Below are 26,923 nucleotides of genomic sequence, written 5' to 3' on the forward strand. Positions count from 1 at the left end.
ATACTGTATATTGTATAGAATGGATAGATTGTGTGTGTATACTATATATTGTATAGAATGGATAGATTGTGTGTGCATACTGTATATTGTATAGAATGGATAGATTGTGTGTGTGTATACTGTATATTGTATAGAATGGATAGATTGTGTGTGTGTGTGTATACTGTATATTGTATAGAATGGATAGATTGTGTGTGTATACTGTATATTGTATAGAATGGGTAGATTGTGTGTGTGTATACTATATATTGTATAGAATGGATAGATTGTGTGTGTGTACTGTATATTGTATAGAATGGATAGATTGTGTGTGTGTGTATACTGTATATTGTATAGAATGGATAGATTGTGTGTGTATACTATATATTGTATAGAATGGATAGATTGTGTGTGTGTGTGTATACTTTATATTGTATAGAATGGATAGATTGTGTGTGTATACTATATATTGTATAGAATGGATATATTGTGTGTGCATACTGTATATTGTATAGAATGGATAGATTGTGTGTGTATACTATATATTGTATAGAATGGATAGATTGTGTGTGCATAATGTATATTGTATAGAATGGATAGATTGTGTGTGTGCATACTTTATATTGTATAGAATGGATAGATTGTGTGTGTGTACACTTTATATTGTAAAGAATGGGTTGGTTGATTGTGTGTGTGTATACTTTATATTGTATAGAATGGATAGATTGTGTGTGTGTGTGTGTGTGTGTGTGTGTGTGTACTTTATATTGTATAGAATGGATAGATTGTGTGTGTGTGTATACTTTATATTGTATAGAATGGATAGATTGTGTGTGTGTGTGTGTGTGTGTACTTTATATTGTATAGAATGGATAGATTGTGTGTGTGTATACTGTATATTGTATAGAATGGATAGATTGTGTGTGTGTATACTGTATATTGTATAGAATGGATAGATTGTGTGTGTGTGTATACTGTATATTGTATAGAATGGATAGATTGTGTGTGTATACTGTATATTGTATAGAATGGGTAGATTGTGTGTGTGTATACTATATATTGTATAGAATGGATAGATTGTGTGTGTGTATACTTTATATTGTATAGAATGGATAGATTGTGTGTGTGTGTACTGTATATTGTATAGAATGGATAGATTGTGTGTGTGTGTACTGTATATTGTATAGAATGGATAGATTGTGTGTGTGTGTATACTGTATATTGTATAGAATGGATAGATTGTGTGTGTATACTGTATATTGTATAGAATGGATAGATTGTGTGTGTGTGTATACTTTATATTGTATAGAATGGATAGATTGTGTGTGTGTGTATATACTTTATATTGTATAGAATGGATAGATTGTGTGTGTATACTATATATTGTATAGAATGGATATATTGTGTGTGCATACTGTATATTGTATAGAATGGATAGATTGTGTGTGTGCATACTTTATATTGTATAGAATGGATAGATTGTGTGTGTGTATACTTTATATTGTAAATAATGGGTTGATTGTGTGTGTGTACTTCATATTGTATAGAATGGATAGATTGTGTGTGTGTGTGTGTGTATACTTTATATTGTATAGAATGGATAGATTGTGTGTGTGTATACTGTATATTGTATAGAATGGATAGATTGTGTGTGTGTGTATACTGTATATTGTATAGAATGGATAGATTGTGTGTGTGTATACTGTATATTGTATAGAATGGGTAGATTGTGTGTGTGTATACTATATATTGTATAGAATGGATAGATTGTGTGTGTATACTTTATATTGTATAGAATGGATAGATTGTGTGTGTGTATACTGTATATTGTATAGAATGGATAGATTGTGTGTGTGCATACTTTATATTGTATAGAATGGATAGATTGTGTGTGTGTGTATACTTTATATTGTAAAGAATGGGTTGATTGTGTGTGTGTGTATACTTTATATTGTATAGAATGGATAGATTGTGTGTGTGTGTGTGTGTGTGTACTTTATATTGTATAGAATGGATAGATTGTGTGTGTGTATACTTTATATTGTATAGAATGGATAGATTGTGTGTGTGTGTATACTTTATATTGTATAGAATGGATAGATTGTGTGTGTGTGTGTGTGTATACTTTATATTGTATAGAATGGATAGATTGTGTGTGTGTGTGTGTGTATACTTTATATTGTATAGAATGGATAGATTGTGTGTGTGTATACTGTATATTGTATAGAATGGATAGATTATGTGTGTATACTGTATATTGTATAGAATGGGTAGATTGTGTGTGTGTGTGTATACTTTATATTGTATAGAATGGATAGATTGTGTGTGTGTATACTGTATATTGTATAGAATGGATAGATTGTGTGTGTATACTATATATTGTATAGAATGGATAGATTGTGTGTGTGTATACTATATATTGTATAGAATGGATAGATTGTGTGTGTATACTGTATATTGTATAGAATGGATAGATTGTGTGTGTATACTATATATTGTATAGAATATATAGATTGTGTGTGTGTATACTTTATATTGTATAGAATGGATAGATTGTGTGTGTGTATACTTTATATTGTATAGAATGGGTAGATTGTGTGTGTGTATACTTTATATTGTATAGAATGGATAGATTGTGTGTGTATACTATATATTGTATAGAATGTATAGATTGTGTGTGTATAGTATATATTGTATAGAATGGATAGATTGTGTGTGTATGCTATATATTGTATAAAATGGATAGATTGTGTGTGTGTATATACTTTATATTGTATAGAATGGATAGATTGTGTGTGTATACTTTATATTGTATAGAATGGATATATTGTGTGTGTATACTTTATATTGTATAGAATGGATAGATTGTGTGTGTGTATACTGTATATTGTATAGAATGGATAGTGTGTGTGTGCATACTGTATATTGTATAGAATGGATAGATTGTGTGTGTATACTGTATATTGTATAGAATGGGTAGATTGTGTGTGTATACTGTATATTGTATAGAATGGGTAGATTGTGTGTGTGTGCATACTGTATATTGTGTAGAATGGATAGATTGTGTGTGTGTATACTTTATATTGTATAGAATGGATAGATTGTGTGTGTATATACTATATATTGTATAGAAGGAATAGATTGTGTGTGTATTGTATAGAATGGATAGATTGTGTGTGTGTATACTACGGTATATATAGTGTATAGAATGGATAGATTGTGTGTGTGTATACTGTATATTGTATAGAATGGATAGATTGTGTGTGTGTATACTATATATTGTATAGAATGGATAGATTGTGTGTGTATACTTTATATTGTATAGAATGGATAGATTGTGTGTGTGTATACTTTATATTGTATAGAATGGATAGATTGTGTGTGTGTGTATACTTTATATTGTATAGAATGGATAGATTGTGTGTGTGTGTGTGTGTATACTTTATATTGTATAGAATGGATAGATTGTGTGTGTGTGTGTGTGTATACTTTATATTGTATAGAATGGATAGATTGTGTGTGTGTATACTGTATATTGTATAGAATGGATAGATTGTGTGTGTATACTATATATTGTATAGAATGGATAGATTGTGTGTGTGTATACTATATATTGTATAGAATGGATAGATTGTGTGTGTATACTGTATATTGTATAGAATGGATAGATTGTGTGTGTGTATACTATATATTGTATAGAATATATAGATTGTGTGTGTGTATACTTTATATTGTATAGAATGGATAGATTGTGTGTGTGTATACTTTATATTGTATAGAATGGGTAGATTGTGTGTGTGTGTATACTTTATATTGTATAGAATGGATAGATTGTGTGTGTATACTATATATTGTATAGAATGTATAGATTGTGTGTGTATAGTATATATTGTATAGAATGGATAGATTGTGTGTGTATGCTATATATTGTATAAAATGGATAGATTGTGTGTGTGTATATACTTTATATTGTATAGAATGGATAGATTGTGTGTGTATACTTTATATTGTATAGAATGGATATATTGTGTGTGTATACTTTATATTGTATAGAATGGATAGATTGTGTGTGTGTATACTGTATATTGTATAGAATGGATAGTGTGTGTGTGCATACTGTATATTGTATAGAATGGATAGATTGTGTGTGTATACTGTATATTGTATAGAATGGGTAGATTGTGTGTGTATACTGTATATTGTATAGAATGGGTAGATTGTGTGTGTGTGCATACTGTATATTGTGTAGAATGGATAGATTGTGTGTGTGTATACTTTATATTGTATAGAATGGATAGATTGTGTGTGTATATACTATATATTGTATAGAAGGAATAGATTGTGTGTGTATTGTATAGAATGGATAGATTGTGTGTGTGTATACTACGGTATATATAGTGTATAGAATGGATAGATTGTGTGTGTGTATACTGTATATTGTATAGAATGGATAGATTGTGTGTGTGTATACTATATATTGTATAGAATGGATAGATTGTGTGTGTATACTGTATATTGTATAGAATGGATAGATTGTGTGTGTATACTGTATATTGTATAGAATGGATAGATTGTGTGTGTGTATACTATATATTGTATAGAATGGATAGATTGTGTGTATTGTATAGAATGGATAGATTGTGTGTATTGTATAGAAGGGATAGATTGTGTGTATTGTATAGAAGGGGTAGATTGTGTGTGTGTATATACTATATATTGTATAGAAGGGATAGATTGTGTGTATATTGTATAGAATGGATAGATTGTGTGTGTATACTGTATATTGTATAGAATGGATAGATTGTGTGTGTATTGTATAGAATGGATAGATTGTGTGTATTGTATAGAATGGATAGATTGTGTGTATTGTATAGAATGGATAGATTGTGTGTATATTGTATAGAATGGATAGATTGTGTGTATTGTATAGAATGGATAGATTGTGTGTGTATATACTATATATTGTATAGAAGGGATAGATTGTGTGTGTATTGTATAGAATGGATAGATTGTGTGTGTATACTGTATATTGTATAGAATGGATAGATTGTGTGTGTGTATACTATATATTGTATAGAATGGATAGATTGTGTGTATTGTATAGAATGGATAGATTGTGTGTGTATTGTATAGAATGGATAGATTGTGTGTGTATACTACGGTATATATAGTGTATAGAATGGATAGATTGTGTGTGTATACTGTATATTGTATAGAATGGATAGATTGTGTGTGTGTATACTATATATTGTATAGAATGGATAGATTGTGTGTGTATACTGTATATTGTATAGAATGGATAGATTGTGTGTGTATACTGTATATTGTATAGAATGGATAGATTGTGTGTGTGTATACTGTATATTGTATAGAATGGATAGATTGTGTGTGTGTATACTGTATATTGTATAGAATGGATAGATTGTGTGTGTGTGTATACTATATATTGTATAGAATGGATAGATTGTGTGTATTGTATAGAATGGATAGATTGTGTGTGTATATACTATATATTGTATAGAAGGGATAGATTGTGTGTGTATTGTATAGAATGGATAGATTGTGTGTGTATACTGTATATTGTATAGAATGGATAGATTGTGTGTATATTGTATAGAATGGATAGATTGTGTGTGTATATACTATATATTGTATAGAAGGGATAGATTGTGTGTGTATACTGTATATTGTATAGAATGGATAGATTGTGTGTGTATACTATATATTGTATAGAATGGATAGATTGTGTGTGTATACTTTATATTGTATAGAATGGATAGATTGTGTGTGTGTGTGTATACTTTATATTGTATAGAATGGATAGATTGTGTGTGTATACTGTATATTGTATAGAATGGATAGATTGTGTGTGTATTGTATAGAATGGATAGATTGTGTGTATTGTATAGAATGGATAGATTGTGTGTATTGTATAGAATGGATAGATTGTGTGTATATTGTATAGAATGGATAGATTGTGTGTATTGTATAGAATGGATAGATTGTGTGTGTATATACTATATATTGTATAGAAGGGATAGATTGTGTGTGTATTGTATAGAATGGATAGATTGTGTGTGTATACTATATATTGTATAGAATGGATAGATTGTGTGTATTGTATAGAATGGATAGATTGTGTGTGTATATACTATATATTGTAAAGAATGGATAGATTGTGTGTGTATACTGTATACTGTATAGAATGGATAGATTGTGTGTGTATACTATATATTGTATAGAATGGATAGATTGTGTGTGTATACTATATATTGTATAGAATGGATAGATTGTGTGTGTATACTGTATATTGTATAGAATGGATAGATTGTGTGTGTATACTGTATATTGTATAGAATGGATAGATTGTGTGTGTGTATACTATATATTGTATAGAATGGATAGATTGTGTGTATTGTATAGAATGGATAGATTGTGTGTATTGTATAGAAGGGGTAGATTGTGTGTGTATATACTATATATTGTATAGAAGGGATAGATTGTGTGTATATTGTATAGAATGGATAGATTGTGTGTGTATTGTATAGAATGGATAGATTGTGTGTGTATACTGTATATTGTATAGAATGGATAGATTGTGTGTGTATACTATATATTGTATAGAATGGATAGATTGTGTGTGTATACTATATATTGTATAGAATGGATAGATTGTGTGTATATTGTATAGAATGGATAGATTGTGTGTATTGTATAGAATGGATAGATTGTGTGTGTATATACTATATATTGTATAGAAGGGATAGATTGTGTGTGTATTGTATAGAATGGATAGATTGTGTGTGTATATACTATATATTGTATAGAAGGGATAGATTGTGTGTGTGTATACTACGGTATATATAGTGTATAGAATGGATAGATTGTGTGTGTATACTGTATATTGTATAGAATGGATAGATTGTGTGTGTGTGTATACTGTATATTGTATAGAATGGATAGATTGTGTGTGTATACTGTATATTGTATAGAATGGATAGATTGTGTGTGTGTATACTATATATTGTATAGAATGGATAGATTGTGTGTATTGTATAGAATGGATAGATTGTGTGTATTGTATAGAAGGGATAGATTGTGTGTGTGTATATACTATATATTGTATAGAAGGGATAGATTGTGTGTGTGTATACTATATATTGTATAGAATGGATATATTGTGTGTGTATACTGTATATTGTATAGAATGGATAGAGTGTGCGTGTATACTGTATATTGTATAGAATGGATAGATTGTGTGTGTGTGTATACTTTATATTGTATAGAATGGATAGATTGTGTGTGTATACTGTATATTGTATAGAATGGATAGATTGTGTGTGTATACTATATATTGTATAGAATGGGTAGAGTGTGTGTGTATACTGTATATTGTATAGAATGGATAGATTGTGTGTGTGTGTATACTATATATTGTATAGAATGGATAGATTGTGTGTATTGTATAGAATGGATAGATTGTGTGTATTGTATAGAAGGGATAGATTGTGTGTGTATTGTATAGAATGGATAGATTGTGTGTGTATATACTATATATTGTATAGAAGGGATAGATTGTGTGTGTGTATACTACGGTATATATAGTGTATAGAATGGATAGATTGTGTGTGTATACTGTATATTGTATAGAATGGATAGATTGTGTGTGTGTATACTATATATTGTATAGAATGGATAGAGTGTGCGTGTATACTGTATATTGTATAGAATGGATAGATTGTGTGTGTGTGTATACTGTATATTGTATAGAATGGATAGATTGTGTGTGTATACTGTATATTGTATAGAATGGATAGATTGTGTGTGTATACTATATATTGTATAGAATGGGTAGAGTGTGTGTGTATACTATATATTGTATAGAATGGATAGATTGTGTGTATTGTATAGAATGGATAGATTGTGTGTATTGTATAGAATGGATAGATTGTGTGTATTGTATAGAATGGATAGATTGTGTGTATTGTATAGAAGGGATAGATTGTGTGTGTATTGTATAGAATGGATAGATTGTGTGTGTATATACTATATATTGTATAGAATGGATAGATTGTGTGTGTATACTGTATATTGTATAGAATGGATAGATTGTGTGTGTGTGTGTATACTGTATATTGTATAGAATGGATAGATTGTGTGTGTATATTGTATAGAATGGATAGATTGTGTGTGTGTATACTATATATTGTATAGAATGGATAGATTGTGTGTATTGTATAGAATGGATAGATTGTGTGTATTGTATAGAAGGGATAGATTGTGTGTGTGTATATACTATATATTGTATAGAAGGGATAGATTGTGTGTGTATACTGTATATTGTATAGAATGGATATATTGTGTGTGTATACTATATATTGTATAGAATGGATAGAGTGTGCGTGTATACTTTATATTGTATAGAATGGATAGATTGTGTGTGTATACTGTATATTGTATAGAATGGATAGATTGTGTGTGTATACTATATATTGTATAGAATGGGTAGAGTGTGTGTGTATACTGTATATTGTATAGAATGGATAGATTGTGTGTGTGTATACTTTATATTGTATAGAATGGATAGATTGTGTGTGTATACTATATATTGTATAGAATGGATAGATTGTGTGTGTGTGTACTTTATATTGTATAGAATGGATAGAGTGTGTATACTGTATATTGTATAGAATGGATAGATTGTGTGTGTATACTATATATTGTATAGAATGGGTAGAGTGTGTGTGTATACTTTATATTGTATAGAATGGATAGATTGTGTGTGTATACTATATATTGTATAGAATGGATAGATTGTGTGTGTGTATACTATATATTGTATAGAATGGATAGATTGTGTGTGTATACTTTATATTGTATAGAATGGATAGATTGTGTGTGTATACTGTATATTGTGTATATTGTGTGTAGCTGTATTGGTGTGCTCTCCAGTATAAACAGAGATTCCAGTTTTGATTGTAAGATCGGACATGCGGTTTGTAAGAAAGGGTTAAATAAAGAGGACTGGGAGCCCCGTTACCAGATTCGTTTAGTCTGCGCTGTGTCTGCCTGTACCCAGCGGGTAACATTCATCTTATTTTACTGATTTTTCAGCTTGTCTCCTGGCTGCAATGTAAGAAGCCCAGCCCCCACCCTGGGATTTCCCATTGTATAGAATGTGCCTGTCGGACCATGCGTGAGCATTAGCCCATTTCCTGGTAAAACTGAGATCGCTTGAGCTCCCTGTGCCACCATGAAACCTCACATCTTCCACGGTGTCTGTAGCTCGTACATGTCCGACAGCGTGGCCCTGTGGGGGTTAATAATATCTGTGTAATACGGACATTTCAGAATGTGGTGTTAGTGAATTGTAGGTCAATTGGAGCGTTTATCCTACTATTCTGACTGATTTGATAACGGACAGGGTACATCACCCCTTCAAGAGGATACGCAAACAATTGGCAAGTTTAATGTCGTTTATTCATTGTGCCCAACGTACTAATAAGAGATTCAGAGTTAAAGTTTCCCTGACACCTTTCAGCTTTTTGTAAAGATAAAGTTTCATGACAAATGTGTGTGTTTTTTTAAAGGTGTTGGACTTTTTTGGAAACACGAATGGAATTAAAATAGATTCTCAAGACACGTTGTGGCCACTTGTATCATATAATTGGAGAGATTCTGCTGCCATTTCCATCAGCCACAATGGCCGATGTGTGTCTGGCAGAGTAAGTCACCAGGAGTTAAAGAATGATGGCCAGATTAACCCCTTAAGGACCAAACTTCTGGAATGAAATGTCACACACGTCATGTGTCCTTAAGGGAAGTAGAACCTTGTGACGCTTCTAAGTGCCTGAGCCTCTTTAATGATCCAGAAATGGAACATTCCTAAATGGTTTATTACCCGTAACGAGCCCTCGCTGTATGTAATTACCATATCTACACATACTATACATTTAATAAGACACTGCAATATAGCTTTATCCTTCAATAATACAGTTAAAGGAGCACAAACATGTATTCCTGACCTTACAGTGAAAACCCGCCATTTAGGTGCCTTTACCACCCCCATATCCCCCTCAGAATGGGTTAGAACTCACCTGATTTCCAGCACCTTGCAGCCCGCCCCCTTAGTGATATCATCAGAATTACTGATTCGCATTGGATTGGCTAAAATTGGCACGAGGGAAAGGCCAAGTGCCGTTTTGGCCAATCAGGACCTCCTCATAGAGATGCATTCAATGTATCTCTGAGGAAAATTCTGCGTCTCCATGCAGAGTGTGCAGCACTGCCCCAGGAAGCACCTCCAGTGTCCATCTGAGGAGAGGCCACTTGGAGGTGTCCCTAGGGGCAATGTAAACACTGCCTTCTCTGAAAAGGCAGTGTTTACATAAAAATGCCTGAATGGAGCTATTACACTCACCAGAACAAGTACATTAAGCCGTATATCTTACATTAAGCCGTATATCTTACATTAAGCTGTAGTTGTTCTAGTGACTAATGTCCCTTTAACACAGTTTTGCTACATAAATGACCCATTATTAAATTCCCCAGTATTATATGTAAAGTAACAAATGACAGTGAATTTCAAAGTTAAGACCAGAGCAGCCAAACTACAGGCATAATTAAACGGTTACATTTCTGCTATTTCACTTACAATTCCCGTGTTCGTATATAACCCGGTTATTCACTGAAGTGGGTAGTGTAGAGAAGGGGAGAATAAAACATATTGAGACCAACATGCTGAAACCTTTAGGTAAAGACAATTTAGCTAAATTATAAATATCCATGTGATGTAATTTGGTGAGCCTTGCTGTGACAGGGAGATCTGTCTGCATCGCCGTATTAGACTGAACTGGTCCTATAAATGTGAGTGCTGTCATTGGATAGAATGAGTTTAGAGCGTTATGTTAAAGATGTAAAATTATAGCCGAGGCTGTTGAATTAATGCTCAGTTTTGCGCCCCACAATACGTGGTGGCACTTGCCCAGTTTCCCCCATGGGCCATGCTCTGGTATGCAGAAATCAGATAGACTTGCCGTACGTCTAATGTGCACCTAGCGGCCGCCTGCTATAATCCACGTAAACCTTTCAATGCTAGATTGCTGGGCAATGCAGATATTCTCCACGTTTCATTCAGTACCCACACATATTGCACTGCGCAGGTCAATATATTTCATGTAAAGCAATTGCAGAATGTATCCATTGAGTACCAGAAGAGAGCTTTACACTGCAAGAAAGATACGCTTCCCAACCATCAGGGCCGTTCTGTAAAGTCCAGACAAAAAAACAAAACATACAGAAAGCTTGATATACTGCATTAACGTGAAAAGATTATATTGATTTGTTTATATTTAATGTGAACCTGAATCAGTTTATTAAAAAAAAAAGTCAGACAGTACAGGATTTATTCTTTTTTATAAAAGCCAGGTTGTTTTAGGAACACACACTCTAAATTATTTTACCACGGCATCTTCAGTAAACTTGTAAAGTTAATGTAAATATTGATTGAGACGTTAAACATGTCAGGTCCAAGGGGGAACGTGGGGGCCCCCATTTTACTCCATAAAGATTATACAATAACATGTAGCTGGCCGTGTTCACGGACATCACGTTACACAGAACATATAAACAGCACACAATATATTAAACTAATGTCCAACAATTTGATTATAGACACAGACTGATATTTAATCCACAAAGAAGGTCGGTCGCTCTGAAACAATCCAGTTTTCTATCAGGTCTGTATTTCATTCCTATTACACACATCCACCCTTCATCCGCAATCACGAACACATGAAACTGTGGCCAAATAAATATTGCCCTTAAAATATTCTCATTATAATCCTTCATCTTGGGAAACGCCAGTTTGGATGTATGACATAAGCAGTTACATGACAGACGCTTAAAACTGGTTGTAAACACAGACAGATCTATTGAGCAGCAATCTCTACAGCCGACACCAGCAATTCAGTTCTTAATGAGGGTTAGGAACTCTTCTCTGGTTTTGGGGTCTTCTCTGAAGACGCCCAACATGGTGCTTGTTACGGTTTTGCTATTCATTTTCTGAACGCCGCGCATTACCATACACATGTGCCTGTGATAAAGAAAACCACAGTCATTAAAAACTGTAAAACAATCCACTTTCATTAGCGCCGGCTTACTGCGCGATGGCGGTGTCCAATAATATAATAACTACTATATTCAATGTGCAGATATAACTCTAAATACATTCATTAATATTCAGCAGCTACCGCCCTGTATGTCCAATTCCTCACACAAAACAATACACAGTGGAGCACTATATTAGAAGAGAAGTGCAAATATGGTGGTATCAGAAAATAAATCATTTAACATACTTATGTCTTTATAATCCAGTGTGTGCACCTTTATGAAAAACAAAGTAGAAAATTGTGTTGTTATGGGCAAATGCAAATATAACAAATGTTTAGAATTAAGCGTGTAAATGTAAACTGTGTACTTAGTCTTTAACCCCTTAAGACCGCAGCCAAATCTACAATACCATTTGCAAAAGTAGACAACCCAAGGTATTGCAAATGGGGTATGTCCAGTCTTTTTTAGTAGCCACTTGGTCAGAAACACTGGCCAAAGTTAGTGTTAATATTTGAAAATGCAAAAAACTAATTTGAACGCCAATTTGGCCAGTGTTTGTGACTAAGTGGCTACTACAAAAGACTGGACTTACCCCGTTTGCAATACCTTGGGTTGTCTACTATTGCAAATGGTATGCCATCATAGGGGTAATTTTCATTCCTGGAGTACCATACGATCTCAAAGGCAACGTAAGCAATCTGGCGAATTTTAATGTGAAAAAACTGAAACGCAAGCCTTATATTTGACTCTGTAACTTTTAAAAACACCATAAAACCTGTACATGAGGGGTACTGTTGTAATCGGGAGACTTCGCTGAACACAAATATTAGTGTTTCAAAACAGTAAAACGTATCACAATAATTATATCGTCCGTGTAAGTGCCATTTGTGTGTGAAAAATTAAAAAAATGTCACGGTCACTGACGATATCGTCGTTGTAATACATTTTACGGTTTCGAAACACTAATATTTGTGGTCAGCGAAGTCTCCCGAGTAAAACCGTACCCCCCATGTACAGGTTTTATGGTGTCTTTGAAAGTTACAGGATTAAATATAGTGCTAGAAAATTAAATTCCCTATACTTTTGGCCTGGGTTGTCAGGCAGGTCCTGCAAATTGTAATTAATAAAATAACCTGATTATGTAAAAATATTACATAAATATATATGTAGATTATATATAAAAATGTTTAATAATTTTTATTTGTATATATAGTGATATATATTTTGTTCTACATTTATTTTGATATCTATATATAAATTGTAAAATACAGTTAGAACAAAATAACACATTGTTGTGGTTTAAATTCAGCAGACAGCAATGTTTTCTCTCAGGTATGAAGACAAGGAATGGACACAGCAGAAATACGAGCTCGGAGGGCAGTACTCCATCACACAAGTGTATGACAAAGTACTGCTCCTAATTTTAATGGAGAAAACACAGATCTTATAACAATTCTCCACACATCCAAAAGGGGTTGTCTTTACATAATACAGTCATGTCCTGTCAATTGCATCTTCAAAGAACTTAAAGCACATTTGGCATTAGCTGGTCAAAAGGTGTTACTTGATTACACAAACACTTCCCAATAGTCACAAAGACAAGGTGTTAACAGGATATCCAGTGCAGGGGGGGGAAACAAGAAATCAGGATCAAAGGCCAGCTGTTATAATAGAGCATCCTGACATTACTTAATCAATTGTGTCATTAATCCATTTCACACGTATATATATATATATATATTAATATTAAAATACACTCAGTGTATGTGTGTATATGTGTGCATATATAAGATCATATATATAATAAATATATATATATGATCTAAGTATATATTTTTATTTTTACACTGATTAAAACTTATTTTATTTTCAGGCACCAGGGGGAGTACCTGTCATTACAGGCACTCCCTACTGGCTATGCCGTCCATGTGATCGCAAGGACCTCGCGATCACATGGCCCAGGGGGGTCGAAGAGGACGGAGGGGGACTCCCTGGGCTCCCAGGTGAGTCTCCATACCACGATCGCCGGCGACCGGGTAAGTACATAAGATCGCAGGGCGTTCTATGCCGCCCTGCAGCTTTTAGAGCCATCTAAATAAGGACGGCATAGAATGCCCTGCGGCGTTTAGAGCCATCTAAATAAGGACGCGGCATAGAACGCCCTGCGGCGTTTAGAGCCATCTAAATAAGGACGCGGCATAGAACGCCCTGCGGTCTTAAGAGATTCTGCAAACCGACAATTTGTTAGAAATGGAAAATATTGTTGTTCATACAATGTTTCTTTAATAAATTACAGCTTACCCATATTCAGATTTTAGGACGCCATCTTGTCCTAGGTTAGTTTAATCCCCACGTCAGGGAATTTCCCATGCCATGTGCGCCCTTACGTTTTAGTCTAGACCTAGATAAGATGTTCCCATGTGAAATGACTAAGTTCTGGCCTCGTATCTTTGCCAGAGTCCAGCGCCAACGTCAGCCGGCGGGGGCACCTAATGCGCATGCACGGCAACGGCCGCGCATGCGCATTAGACCTCCCCATAGAAAAGCATTATTCAATGCTTTCCTATGGGGATTTTAGCGACGCTGGAGGTTCTCACATGCGTGAGGACGTCCAGCGTCGTATAACACACTTTTCATGTTCTAGAACACGGAAGTCCATCGAGTGGCTGTCTGATAGGAGGACTAAACCCTGCAAGTTAAATATTGCAGTTTATGGGTTAAGGGTAGTAGGAGTTGGCACCCAGACAAAGGGCAGAAGTGGTCTAGAGGTGCCTGGATATATGTACTTTTGTACTCTAGAAAGAGAGACCGACCATTAGCCCTAATTCCCTGTAACTGTTTTGGAGCTTAGGACCATGTGCATGGTCGGTCAAAATTATGACTTCCATGGAAATCCCGAATCCCTGAACCGATCTGGGTGATTTTTGGATATGTTGGTCCCCCAGATCGGGGCTATCAGGGGTGTGACTTTTGTGGGTTCTCCATGTGTTTTGGTGGAACTTACGGGGTGTTAAAATTTATGTATTCTGTGCCTGGAGATAATTGAGTTGGTACAGTTCCTGACTCAATTATCTCTCAGGCACAGGGGAGGAATTATCCTGGACCTGAGAACCAATGTAATTACAGTGTGTACTTTGTCACAGTCTCCTCTCAGGTCTAGTAGGGAATGCCCCTGGAATATGTAACCGGAAATCCCTTGCATGGGGACCTGCATATAAGGCCAGTTGTGGCTGCCATTAAACAGTTCCTCTTCACCCTCCACATAGAGCCTCGTCTCATATGTGGAGGGGACAGCTATATTCACTCTGGGGATTGCTATACTCATTATACTCCCTTGGATTACAACACTTGCTCTTGTAAGAGCTATCCTGCTAAACTCTCTGGAGTAGGAGAGATCTATCCACTGGAAGCTGGATCCCTGACTTGGGTCCAGGGTGGGTGGAGGACAGAGAGACCCAAACCAGGCTGGAACGCTGGCTGTGGGAACTACAGTGGTTATGGTGTCTGGAGTGCTTGGAAGTACTCTGTGCAAGGGGTTTTTCTAAGCCAATGTCATTACAGTGTGTACTTTGTCACTCAGGTCCAGGACACTCCCACAAAAAAAAATAAGATAATCCCTCCCCTGCGCCTGAGAGATAATTGAGTCAGGAACTGTACCAACTCAATTATCTCCAGGTACAGAAAACATTAATTTTACAATATTCCAAAAGTACCCCCAAAACACATGGAAACCCCCCACATCCCCCGGTCTGGGGGACCAACATATCCAAATATCACCAGATCGGTTCAGGGGTTCGGGATTTCCATGGAAGTCATAGTTTTGACAGACTGTGCACATGGTCCTAACGGTCGGTCTCTCTGTCTGGAGTACAAAGTACATAAATCACATACGTTTGTAAAGGCTCCATAGTCTCTTGGAAAGAGGGTGGCCAGCAGGCCCCTCCAAGAGCCCGTGGCCACATGTCTTAATATTAGGACACAGGAGAGATTTCAGAGACAGACGCTGCTCCATGTTACCATGACTGAGAGGTGGGTATGTTATTATATTTTACTTATATTGCAAGCATATACTTTAATCTTATAAACTCTGCTATAAATTATTGTAATGGATTATTATGTTTATATAAGTTTATATTTAATAAAATATTTAAAAAGACAAAACTTTGCTTCCAATACAACCCCTATTTTATATTGTATTCTTAATTATTTATATATTTTAAATAGAGGAACTCTCACTAACTATATAATATCATGGCTAAGATATCTGTGCGGTTAGCCTTGCTAAATTATATGCTTTAAGATGTTATAGGGGTAAATAGGGGAACCGGCTGCGGTTACAGTGTAAAACCTTAAAGGATCACTATAGGGTGAGGAACACAAACATGTATTCCTGACCCTATAGTGTTAAAACCACCATCTAGCCCCCCTGGGCCCCTCATGCCTCCATAAATATAGCAAAATCTTACTTGTATTCAAGCCTGAAGCTGTAACTCTGCATGTTGTTAGACTCAGAAAAACAAGCAGTCTGCTGACAACAACAGAAGTGGTGGCCTGATCCAATCACAGTGCTTCCCCATTGGATTGGCTTAGACTGACAAGGAGGCAGATCAGGGGCAGAGCCAGCATGATTCAAACACAGTCCTGGCCAATCAGCATCTCCTCATAGAGATGAATTGAATCAATGAATCTCTATGAGGAAAGTTCAGTGTCTGCATGCAGAGGGAGGAGATACTGAATGTTTGGATGTATTTTAGGCAGCCATGACCCAGGAAGGATCTCTAACAGCCATCTGAGGAGTGGCCAGTGAAGCTATCACTAGGCTGTAATGTAAACACTGCATTGTCTCTGAAAAGACAGTGTTTACAGCAAAAAGCCTGAAGGTAATAATTCTACTCACCAGAACAAATGCAATAAGCTGTAGTTGTTCTGACTATAGTGTCCCTTTAACCCCTTAAGGACCAAACTTCTGGAATAAAAGGGAATCATAATATGTCACACATGTCATGTGTCCTTAAGGGGTTAAAACTGATATAAACACTCCCCCGAGACTGGCAGACAGCGGGCGAAGCAGCGGACCGACACACATGAGCTACCACCTGGCTCCCGCGGAGCTCGACAACCACGCCACCGGACTGGTAAATAGGTACACCCCACACGAACTTGGGGACTGACCACACCACTGGGCCTGAGGAGGACTCTGGCTACTGCGGGAGGGAATGAGAGAGGGGATAGCCCGCCACCGACACCCCCCACAGACACACACACACAATAGACGGGGATTGCACACACTACCCAACCCCTCACGCCACATGGCAAACGATACGCAATCTCAGTACCTCTCTCTACCCATGGCATGGGCCTTCTCACACTGGGCAGAAGGCTAAGCCAACCTGCCATGGGTGGCCCCCAGGGTACAACTCTCTGAATCCCAGAAAAGCCCAAGATAAACCGACCAGGGAGACCAGGGCCCCTCACTCCTCATACTTATCGCCACCAACCGGAGACCTAAAATGAGTTGGATGATTAACGCTCTGTACTCCTTGGGGCACACGGTGTGGTGTTTTTGGGTTTTGATTCTCCCCCCCCCCATGACAACTGGGAACATGGAGGAGCATAACGGCAACTCCGACACCACTATCTAGGCACGCCACAAGTTAACCTAAATGCAAAACCTGGGATATATGATATAAATGTGAAATTGCTATACATATACTTTCTCAATAGCTGTAAAAGAGTCTCTTGCATTATGATGGACCGGGAACTCACTCGACCCTGCTGGAACCATAGTGATATGACCTGCGGGAAGAGAAGCCACCCCCAATTCGCTCTGGCAGAATGTAAGACCAGACTGTACGTACTTTGGAATGTTTTTCTTTATTATGTAAATAGTTATGTTTTAATGTTTAACAAGTGTACAAGTGAGATTACTGCCCTTAAACTTACGCAAGACGCAATGGTAAAACCAGGGAAGGAACCTACCCGAACCAAGACAGACCCTGACAGAGGACCAAACAATCTGAGACAGCCACCACAACGTCACCACCATGACACTTAAAATCCTATCCATAAACTCCAGGGGCCTCAACACACCCCAAAAACGCAGACTACTACTGAGAGAACTGAAATCAAAAAAGACTGATATAGCACTCATACAGGAGACGCACCTACACAGAACAACACTAGTCAGACTAAAAGACCGCACATACTCCACGACGTATGAGGCCAGAGCAATTAGGAAAAAAGCAGGTGTAGCCATCCTGATCCACAAAACCTGCCCATTCATACTAGCACACCAACAATCTGACCCTGAGGGCAGATACCTAGCCATATCAGGCACTATACACGGCATGAAAATACATGTAGTCAACATTTACGCCCCCAATGAACCAGACCTTGTCTTCTGGAGCTCCATGGAAACCCTGATAGCCACCCTGCAAGGAGGCATATTAATAGTAGGAGGAGACTTTAACGCAGTCCCTTGCCCGACCCTCGACAGAAGCTCCAAACCAGGCACGCAACGCTCACAGGGCAGGGGAGGCCAAGACAAATGAATGCACACCTTTCTACAACACACGGGCTTACTTGATGCGTGGAGACTACAACACCCAGACACCAGGGACTATTCATTCTACTCAGCACCACACAACACGTACTCCAGAATCGATAACATTCTCCTCAATGGAGCAGGCATGAACTCATACACTCAGAGATCAACAGCATCACATGGTCTGACCACGCCGACATATCGGTCACACTAGGGAAACTACACTATCACACAACCTGGACTTAGAAACTTAACGCAAACCTACTCAATGATGAGGAGATGCTTCTCGCCACCCGGGCAACAATCACAGACTATTTTAGCAACAATGAGACGGGCGACGTAAATCCAACGATCATATGGGCAGCCCACAAATCAGTCCTAAGAGGCCACTTCATCCGAACAGCCACCCATAACAAAATAGCAAAAACAAAACGCCTCCTAGAACTACAAACTGCTCTACGGAGAATAGAACACCAACACAAACACAACCCCACCACAACCAAATTTAACGAACTACAGGCACTTAGACACTCTGTCAGAGAACTATCAATAGCAGATGCAGCACACGCTATCCTACGATCCCGATGCCTCTTCTACGAGAAAGCCAATAAGATGGACACACTATTAGCCCGGACACTCAGACCCCGACAAAATTCCAAACCCATCACCATGATCCGTAACTCCGTTAACACACCAAGAGACATCAACCTAGCATTCACGGACTACTTTCGCAGACTCTACGACCATACTCCACAAAAAGAAATAGCACAGGCCCAATTACTCACAAGTATCAACGACTTCTTGACACACACAGACCTACCAAGGTTAACAACAGAAGAAGCAGACACCCTACAAGAGCCTATAACTCAAGAAGAAGTTACAGCGGCAATCTCTACACTACAAGGCAATAAAGAGCCTGGACCTGACAGATACGACATGACCTACTACAAAAAATTCAAAGAAGAATTAGTACCCCCTCTCACTAAATTATATAACCACTTCCTACAGGGAGGGACCCCAGACCGAGACATGGCTACCGCCAATGTAATACTACTACCAAAACCAAACAAAGACTCCACCCTAGCTACGAACTACAGGCTAATATCCCTAATCAAGTCGGACTTAAAAATATTCGCAAAAAATCTTATCTCTACGATTAACACTTCTCTTGACCAAACTAGTACACCCGGATCAGGTCGGCTTCATGCCAGGACGACAGCTATACGAAAACACCTGCCGTGGGGCAGACCTGATCTGGTACATGTCCAACTCCAACACCCCCTCCCTCGCCCTCTCCCTAGACGCCGAAAAGAAACCACAGGGCTACAACGCTACATACACCTATACATCGACAAACGCATATGCTTTAAAGAAACCATGCCAACGAAACTCATCTCACTACTCTATAGCCACATCTGCACAGAGTCAGGGACATGGGGGACAATAACAGACAGATGGGAAGCAGACCTAGGGGACACACTGGAGGGGATAGACTGGCAAAACATTTGGGAAGCATGCACAAAAACATCTATCTGCACCTCCCTACAAGAGCAAGCTTACAAAACACTCTTTAGGTGGTACACAACCCCTGTCAAGCAATGCCACATGCAAATCAGCCCCTCAGACACCTGCTGGCGTACGTGCAGGGAAAAAGGCACCTACATTCACATGTGGTGGCACTGTCCAAAGGTTACCTTGTTCTGGAGGGAGGTAGTGGCCGTGGGCTCCCGTATCCTGAACAAAAGACTCACGCCGGACCCCTGGGCTTGCCTACTCTCCCGACCTACAGACGGACTAGACAGACACGAACAGAGACTACTAAACATGCTATACCTTGCAGCCCGTAGAGCCCTGGCTCAACAATGGATACAGCTGGAGACACAACCTTTATCCCTAGTTATGGCTAAAGTTAAAGACAACTATTTAATGGACAAAATGACAGCCCAGGTCCGCAATACCATGACAGCCTTTAACAGGGTATGGGCACCATGGGAACAATATAACGAATGACTCCACTACGGAGCTAAGGGGTAGGGAGTAGACGCCCACCCCCACCACCGAACAACTAACGGGCTCCCACACCCCTAAAAGAGAGAACGACTCATTCTCAAACGAGGCCAGACTGACGCAAACCAGGAATAACTCCACAAAATAAAAAAAGAAGAAACAAAAAAACCTCACTTGTACCCATCTTTGTACACATATTGTTACAACTGTAACACTCACATGTACGTTATGTTATACCGTTAAAGTTGAAGAAAAAAAAAAAAAAAAACCCAGACAAACGAAACTATATAAGCAAGCACATAATTGCACTGCTATACTGTCTGTTTGACAATAAATAAAGAATTTAAAAATAAAATAAAACTAATATAAAAATAGCTATAATGGAACAATCACATGTTCCAGAGCTGGAAAAAAAAAAACTAGCTCTGGTTGTAGAGACGTTTGGGTCTGTATTGGACCGTGAACACTCCTCTCATTATAGGTAAATTTTAAGAGAGATCTTTTCCTGATAAAGATGTATAAATGGTGTAATATTGCTTTAAAACCACACAACGTATAAATTAAGTTATTGCCTGGAGCCCATCAATCGGCTCAATAAAAATATTATATATATAATATGGAGTTCCTGTACAACAAGTTTATACTTTATTAAAACAACAATTATAAAAAAAATAAAAAAATTATATATTATATATATATATATACACACATACACAAACAGTTGAATCCTTGCACTCACGCTTGAATGTCCTACTGTTATACAGTGGTATAGTTTGCCGGGTGCCCGTCCATTAGGGGCTTTTATTGAGCCAATTGATGGGCTCCAGGCTTGTGAGTACAATAACCTCATTTATACGTTGTGTGGTTTTAAAGAAATATTACACCATTTATACATCTTGTCTATGAAGCAGCCTGGGAAGGAAAATATATCTCTTTCAATTCACCTATAATGAGAGGAGTGTTCACGGTCCCATACAGACCCAAACGTCGCTACAACACGTGAGTGTTCTATTATAGACATTTTGATATTAGGAGTTTTAAGGTTTTGCACCATGGTGTACATTGTTTTTCATAAAGGTGCACACACTAGATTATAAAGATATAAACTAAAGGATTTATTTTCTGATCTCACCATATTTGCACTTACTTTCTAATATAGCGTGGCACTGTGTATTTTGTTTGGTATGATGGTGATCTCTGCTATTGGCATTTCAGGCTGAGCTAACATCATCCGAACACAAGGGAGCAGATACAGGAGCTGCAATAAACTCTGTCCATGTAGTTCAAATCCAAATGGTAAGACTTGCAGATAAAACAGCCCAGCCGTGCCTACAGCCAAGTTAGAGAACCGCTTCAAACTGGCACATTCGGAAAGACTTTGCCAAGTGTTCTGAAAAGGGGTTCTAACTCTGCTTATTTTATTTATTTTTAGAATTCTTTATTTTTGATGTGGATTACATCCACACATTTTGGTAATGCAGAAATTTCAGACATTGCAAGAAATAATACGGCTGATTATAGCATAAAAACAGGCACATGACACAAAGAAACAATAAAAACAGAGCCCTTAAGGGTACTCCTAAGCCCACCCCTCTATCTCATCCCCTTCCATGTCACCATCGCACTGCGCTCTGCCTCGGTATACGGTCTTGCTATCGCAGGGGGACTCCATGAAAGGTGTGTTGTAGTTCTAGGTGCAGTTACCTGCTGCTGGTGCTTGATGCGGAGGTTGGTACAGCAGCCATCGGGCCTGGGCCCTATTCAGCATTCCCCTCATCTCTGGGAGATTATTGTGCCCAGGGAAACCCACCTCTTTAAGGTGTCTAAATGCTCACCTATCTGGAGACCTCTGGCAAGGGCGTGTATGCACACGGGGCTCACACCGACATACTCTCACCTACCCGTCCACTAATTCTGCTTTTTAAACTATTTGTTTTTGTTCTCATAAAAATCAACTGTTCTCTGCCCAAATATTCCGTTCAGACAACATTGGCAAAATAGTTCTCCTGCTCTGTCTAAATCTGGTAATTTAATTTTCAATTCAAAGTTTTCAAAGGAGGATTTAACCCGTATAGCACATGGAGGAAAATACAGACAGGGTTATTCAAGTGAGAATTCTGGGAGTCATTTTTCTTGTGGTCTTTACTAATGAAAGTAAAGTTATTAGTTCAGGGAAATAAATCAGAGGGCCAAGGTAAAGCTATCACAGTGTGCTCTCCGTCCATCGTGTTGGCTCGAAGCTCCACAATTATTTTATACTTTATATCCTTACGATGGATGAGAACATCACAATAAACAAACAGTGCAACTTACGTGGCTTCTATGACTACTCCGACCCCGGACGGCTGCAGCGCTTCAGTAATTGCTATGGCAATTTGTTTCGTAAGACGTTCCTGAACTGCAAAAAGAAGGAACAAAATCAAGAGATGGTAGGATAAACCCAGTTACTTTCTGTATAATTAAGCTATTTTTCTCCCTATTATAAATAAGTAATACAAGACTTTTTCATTCAATGTCCACCTACTTATAGCGCTGCAGAGTTTGTGGTTGAATTAATCAAAGTGTTTTCAAAGTGGGACCAGCCTTTCATGAGATCCCACCATTACAGCACAGCTTGGGTGGAACGTCATGTCCTACATTTGACTTTGAATAACCCTGAAAGTTAATTCTACATTTTACACCAAAAGTGAACTGGAAACCAAGACTTGGAGAATGGTTCCAGTATCTGAAAGATTCACGTTGAATTCAGACAACTCTGCCTTTAGTAAAGAACTCTGTTAATAATAGTGAATTCCGTGTAAAGGATAAATGTAAGCCAACGCAGCTGATCTGGTACCAGGCTCTAGTGCTGCGGCTTAGAATAACTTACCATTCACAATTCAGTATGATGCAATTCAGGGCTTACCCTAAGCTGAAAATGCAGTTTCTATTATGGTCTATTACGGTCTAAAACCAGGTTAAGTGCCTGAGTTAGGCAGAGCTGTAAGGAATCATTTTAGTAAAAGTCTCTCCGGCTCATTTTCCCAGGAGATATTGCACGAAGAGGAACAGCTGAGAATTTGGAAATGTATTCAGCCCTCTCCTCAGATATAGCATTATATGTAAATTCTGCAGAAGAGTCAGCATAAATCTTTAAGGGCCACAGGTGTAAGATGAAATAAAGGGTATATAGTCCACCGTGCCCTAATACGCAGCTTAATAAACAGAGGAGACGTTTCAAGGGTCTACTTCTCACCTGTTTAGCTCATTTACACCTTACAAAGCCCTCCAAACACCATAACTACTGGAAGTTGTAAAAGTTATGGTGCCAGGAGTTCTGGCTCTCCTGCCTACAGAAAGGTGAGGAGCGACACCATAACCACTATAGTGCCCTGTTAGTGTGTCCCTTTAAAGTCCTATAACGGCCACGATGTCAGAGCTAGGCAGTGCCACATTTATTATACACACTTGCTCTTACTACAGGAGTCCAGAGCCATATAAACCATCCTGCATTGTGACACGGGAATAAAAATATACAAAAAATGTGTTCCTCTCACCATGTAGAAAGGACAAAATTAGAGTGAACTTTCAGATACACACTGTAAATATATCGGTAAGCAGTGAGTGGCGTGGCCCATAAAATGCCGATGTCATAACAAGTCACGCACTTATTTCACAACTTGGAGATGCCTGGCTTTGGACATGTGACCTTTTACATTGTTCGGATTGTTCTAGCACTGATTCTGAGATTACTATTTTTGTTTTTACACAATCCAACATGTTCACCAAACCATGTAGTCGATCTGTTCCTCCAGGTGATCGCCTATCCTCACACAGCAATGTACACATCACACCTGAGGCACAAGCAGTTCTGAGTCGTCAAATATTGTGCAAAATTGTTTACTACAACAAACATGGCTCGAAGACCCATAATAAAAGTAATCCTATAAAATCCATGGGAATAATAAAAATATAAAATCCATGGGAATAATAAAAATATAAAATCCATGGGAATTTTTTGCTTATTCACATGGATTACATAAGATTATTATTTTATTAATCTTGTATAACCCATGTGAATAATAAAAATAATAATCTTAAAACAAACAGTAGGTTGTCCATAAAATGTCTCCTTTTTTATGTCGAAGCATGATTGCCATCCGCACTGGGCTTCTGTGTAATAAGGTATTAATGTATAAAGGGCGGGAGGCTGGGGACACATTGTTTAATTAACACTAAGGGACTTGGAACATTGTATTCAGTAAAACGGTGGTCATCATTCCCCTGTCTACAAACTCAATGTTTTAGGAGTTTTATTTTGGGGGGGGGGGAGGGAGGGGTGAAGGAGTGGAGTAAAACGAGAATATAAGGTTTCATTAAGTTTTGAGTGTTGCTCTACAGACATCTGATTTTTTTTTAATAAAAGTACGGATTAAAATTTTATATCTGGACATAAGGTTAATAATTATTTTGTGCGTGTGATTGTTATTTCAAATAATCCAAAAATCACCAGCATAAAATCTAGAACAGAATAAAAAGACTGCAGGCTCCACCGTGTTTGATTTGCATTTTGGCCTTTCATTGCTGACAGCTAATATACAGACATTCTGTCCACTGTCAAAAGATTTTACGTCAAAGTAAGCAGCGGCCGGAGCTCAGCTGTGGAGAGATGTACCTTTGAACCTGGCACTGATAACGAGACAGGAGATAAGCTTGTATATGTAAAGAAACCGGACTTGCAGAACCTTGATCTAAAAATACATCTGCCCTGGGGTGCACTTTCAATGTCAGAATCAGTCGACTTACATCATGGAGGAGTACTTACCTTGCAGTCGTCTGCTGTAGATTTCCACAATCCTGAAACGAATACAAAGAAATGGTCATCTGATTTCTTATAATGCCTCATTGCTTTAAAGCCAAGAAGAAAGGGGGACAGGGGGGAGATGGGTGTCCTAGTGTTATTATACAATTCCAGGGGTCGGATTTAATAAATGGGTCTTGGTGTCGTCATATTTGGAGAGAATAATAAAAATCAGTTAAAATAATAACCTAGAACAGTGTAAGACAAAGTCTAGACAGCCGCTAGATACAATAAAAACCGTCCCAAGTTTCAAAGCTAAATATAGGCAAAAAAGCAGTATCAGCGCTTAGCAGACATTCCCTTAGAACACAAAGTAGGGAAAAGGCATTAAATCCAAAATGTTAGAGTCCCAACATTAGAATAATAATAATAATAATACAATAAAAGGAGATTTCCAAGGAATAGGGAATTGAATAATAGTTGCACAATAGTCTGTGTATTCAGTGTTTAAATAGATCCAATCCAGGTGTAACTTTGTATCCACCTTAAATTAGAAAAGACACAGACCTGGTGGAACACTGCAAATATTTGATTCTCCCTCAGAAAACCCCTTTGTGGAACTCTTACAGAATATGGTGGTGGAACTTATCCCTAAGAACCAGTATTAGGCACTAGTCGAAATAGATGTATTACCGCTGCGTCGATAGGATATTGCAAACCGATCCTGTGCACTGGAACCGGTGCAGACCTCTGTCTCCTCGGAAGAACGCCCCCTGTGAGTGCCGCTGGACCTGCTTCCAATGTTACCGCCAGGCTCCATCTACGCTTTTCGCCTTTTAGATCGGGCTTTCTCAAGATAGGATGTCTGGCAGAATTGAATTAAAGTCCGTATGGAATTTCTCTTGTAAACGGAAAAAGTCCAAATAATAACGAGGGGGTATAAAACAATTACAATTCATAAATATCAAACGGCATAGAAAGTATGTATATAAAAGGTTCATTTGGTATACGGTTTTTACACACTTTACATATATTACATTACAAATAACAATCAAAACAACTTGTGTGTCTCAAAAGGAAAAAAACTATTATGTAGAGGAGGGAAGAGAACCCAGAATGGTAGATATGACAGGAATGTTTAATTTATCTAATGCTGTGCTGACTAAAGACCAAATTAAGGTCATTAATAGGAATCATTTCCAGCATACAGCCTTGCAAAATAAATCCACTGTCTGCCCTAATAATCAGATGAGCGCACCCAGGAACGCTTTCTGTCTGACTCTAATGGCGGATCTGGACAAAATTCCAGAAAGAATTCCTGGCAAAAAATATAATCTAACTATACAGGAAAAAAGGCATTACAAGAACCACAGGGTAATAAAGCAGTACCTGGAAACCCTGCAGACAAAGCTGGAGGGTGTTAATCAACACAACAGATTATGATACGGAATGTAAACTAATTCCGAATGATAAAGACACATAGAAACGTAAAGACCCCACTA

At 37.5% G+C, this 26,923-nt stretch overlaps 1 protein-coding gene across 1 annotated transcript in view; it reads right to left on the reverse strand.

Moving 5' to 3' along the window:
• Positions 1-11,502: 11,502 nt before the first annotated feature.
• Positions 11,503-26,923, reverse strand: part of GCH1 (GTP cyclohydrolase 1) — a 41,327-nt gene continuing 25,906 nt past the window's right edge. Inside the window, exons 4-6 of the mRNA XM_063439786.1 lie at positions 25,446-25,477; positions 22,955-23,039; positions 11,503-12,073 (exon numbers count right to left, since the gene is read on the reverse strand). Coding sequence (XP_063295856.1) covers positions 11,947-12,073; positions 22,955-23,039; positions 25,446-25,477 — 244 coding nt within the window. The 3' untranslated portion in view covers positions 11,503-11,946. The remainder of the gene's footprint in view (positions 12,074-22,954; positions 23,040-25,445; positions 25,478-26,923) is intronic.

The sequence above is a fragment of the Pelobates fuscus genome, chromosome 13 (genome assembly GCF_036172605.1).
Source record: "Pelobates fuscus isolate aPelFus1 chromosome 13, aPelFus1.pri, whole genome shotgun sequence".
NCBI classification, from domain to species: Eukaryota; Metazoa; Chordata; class Amphibia; order Anura; family Pelobatidae; genus Pelobates; species Pelobates fuscus.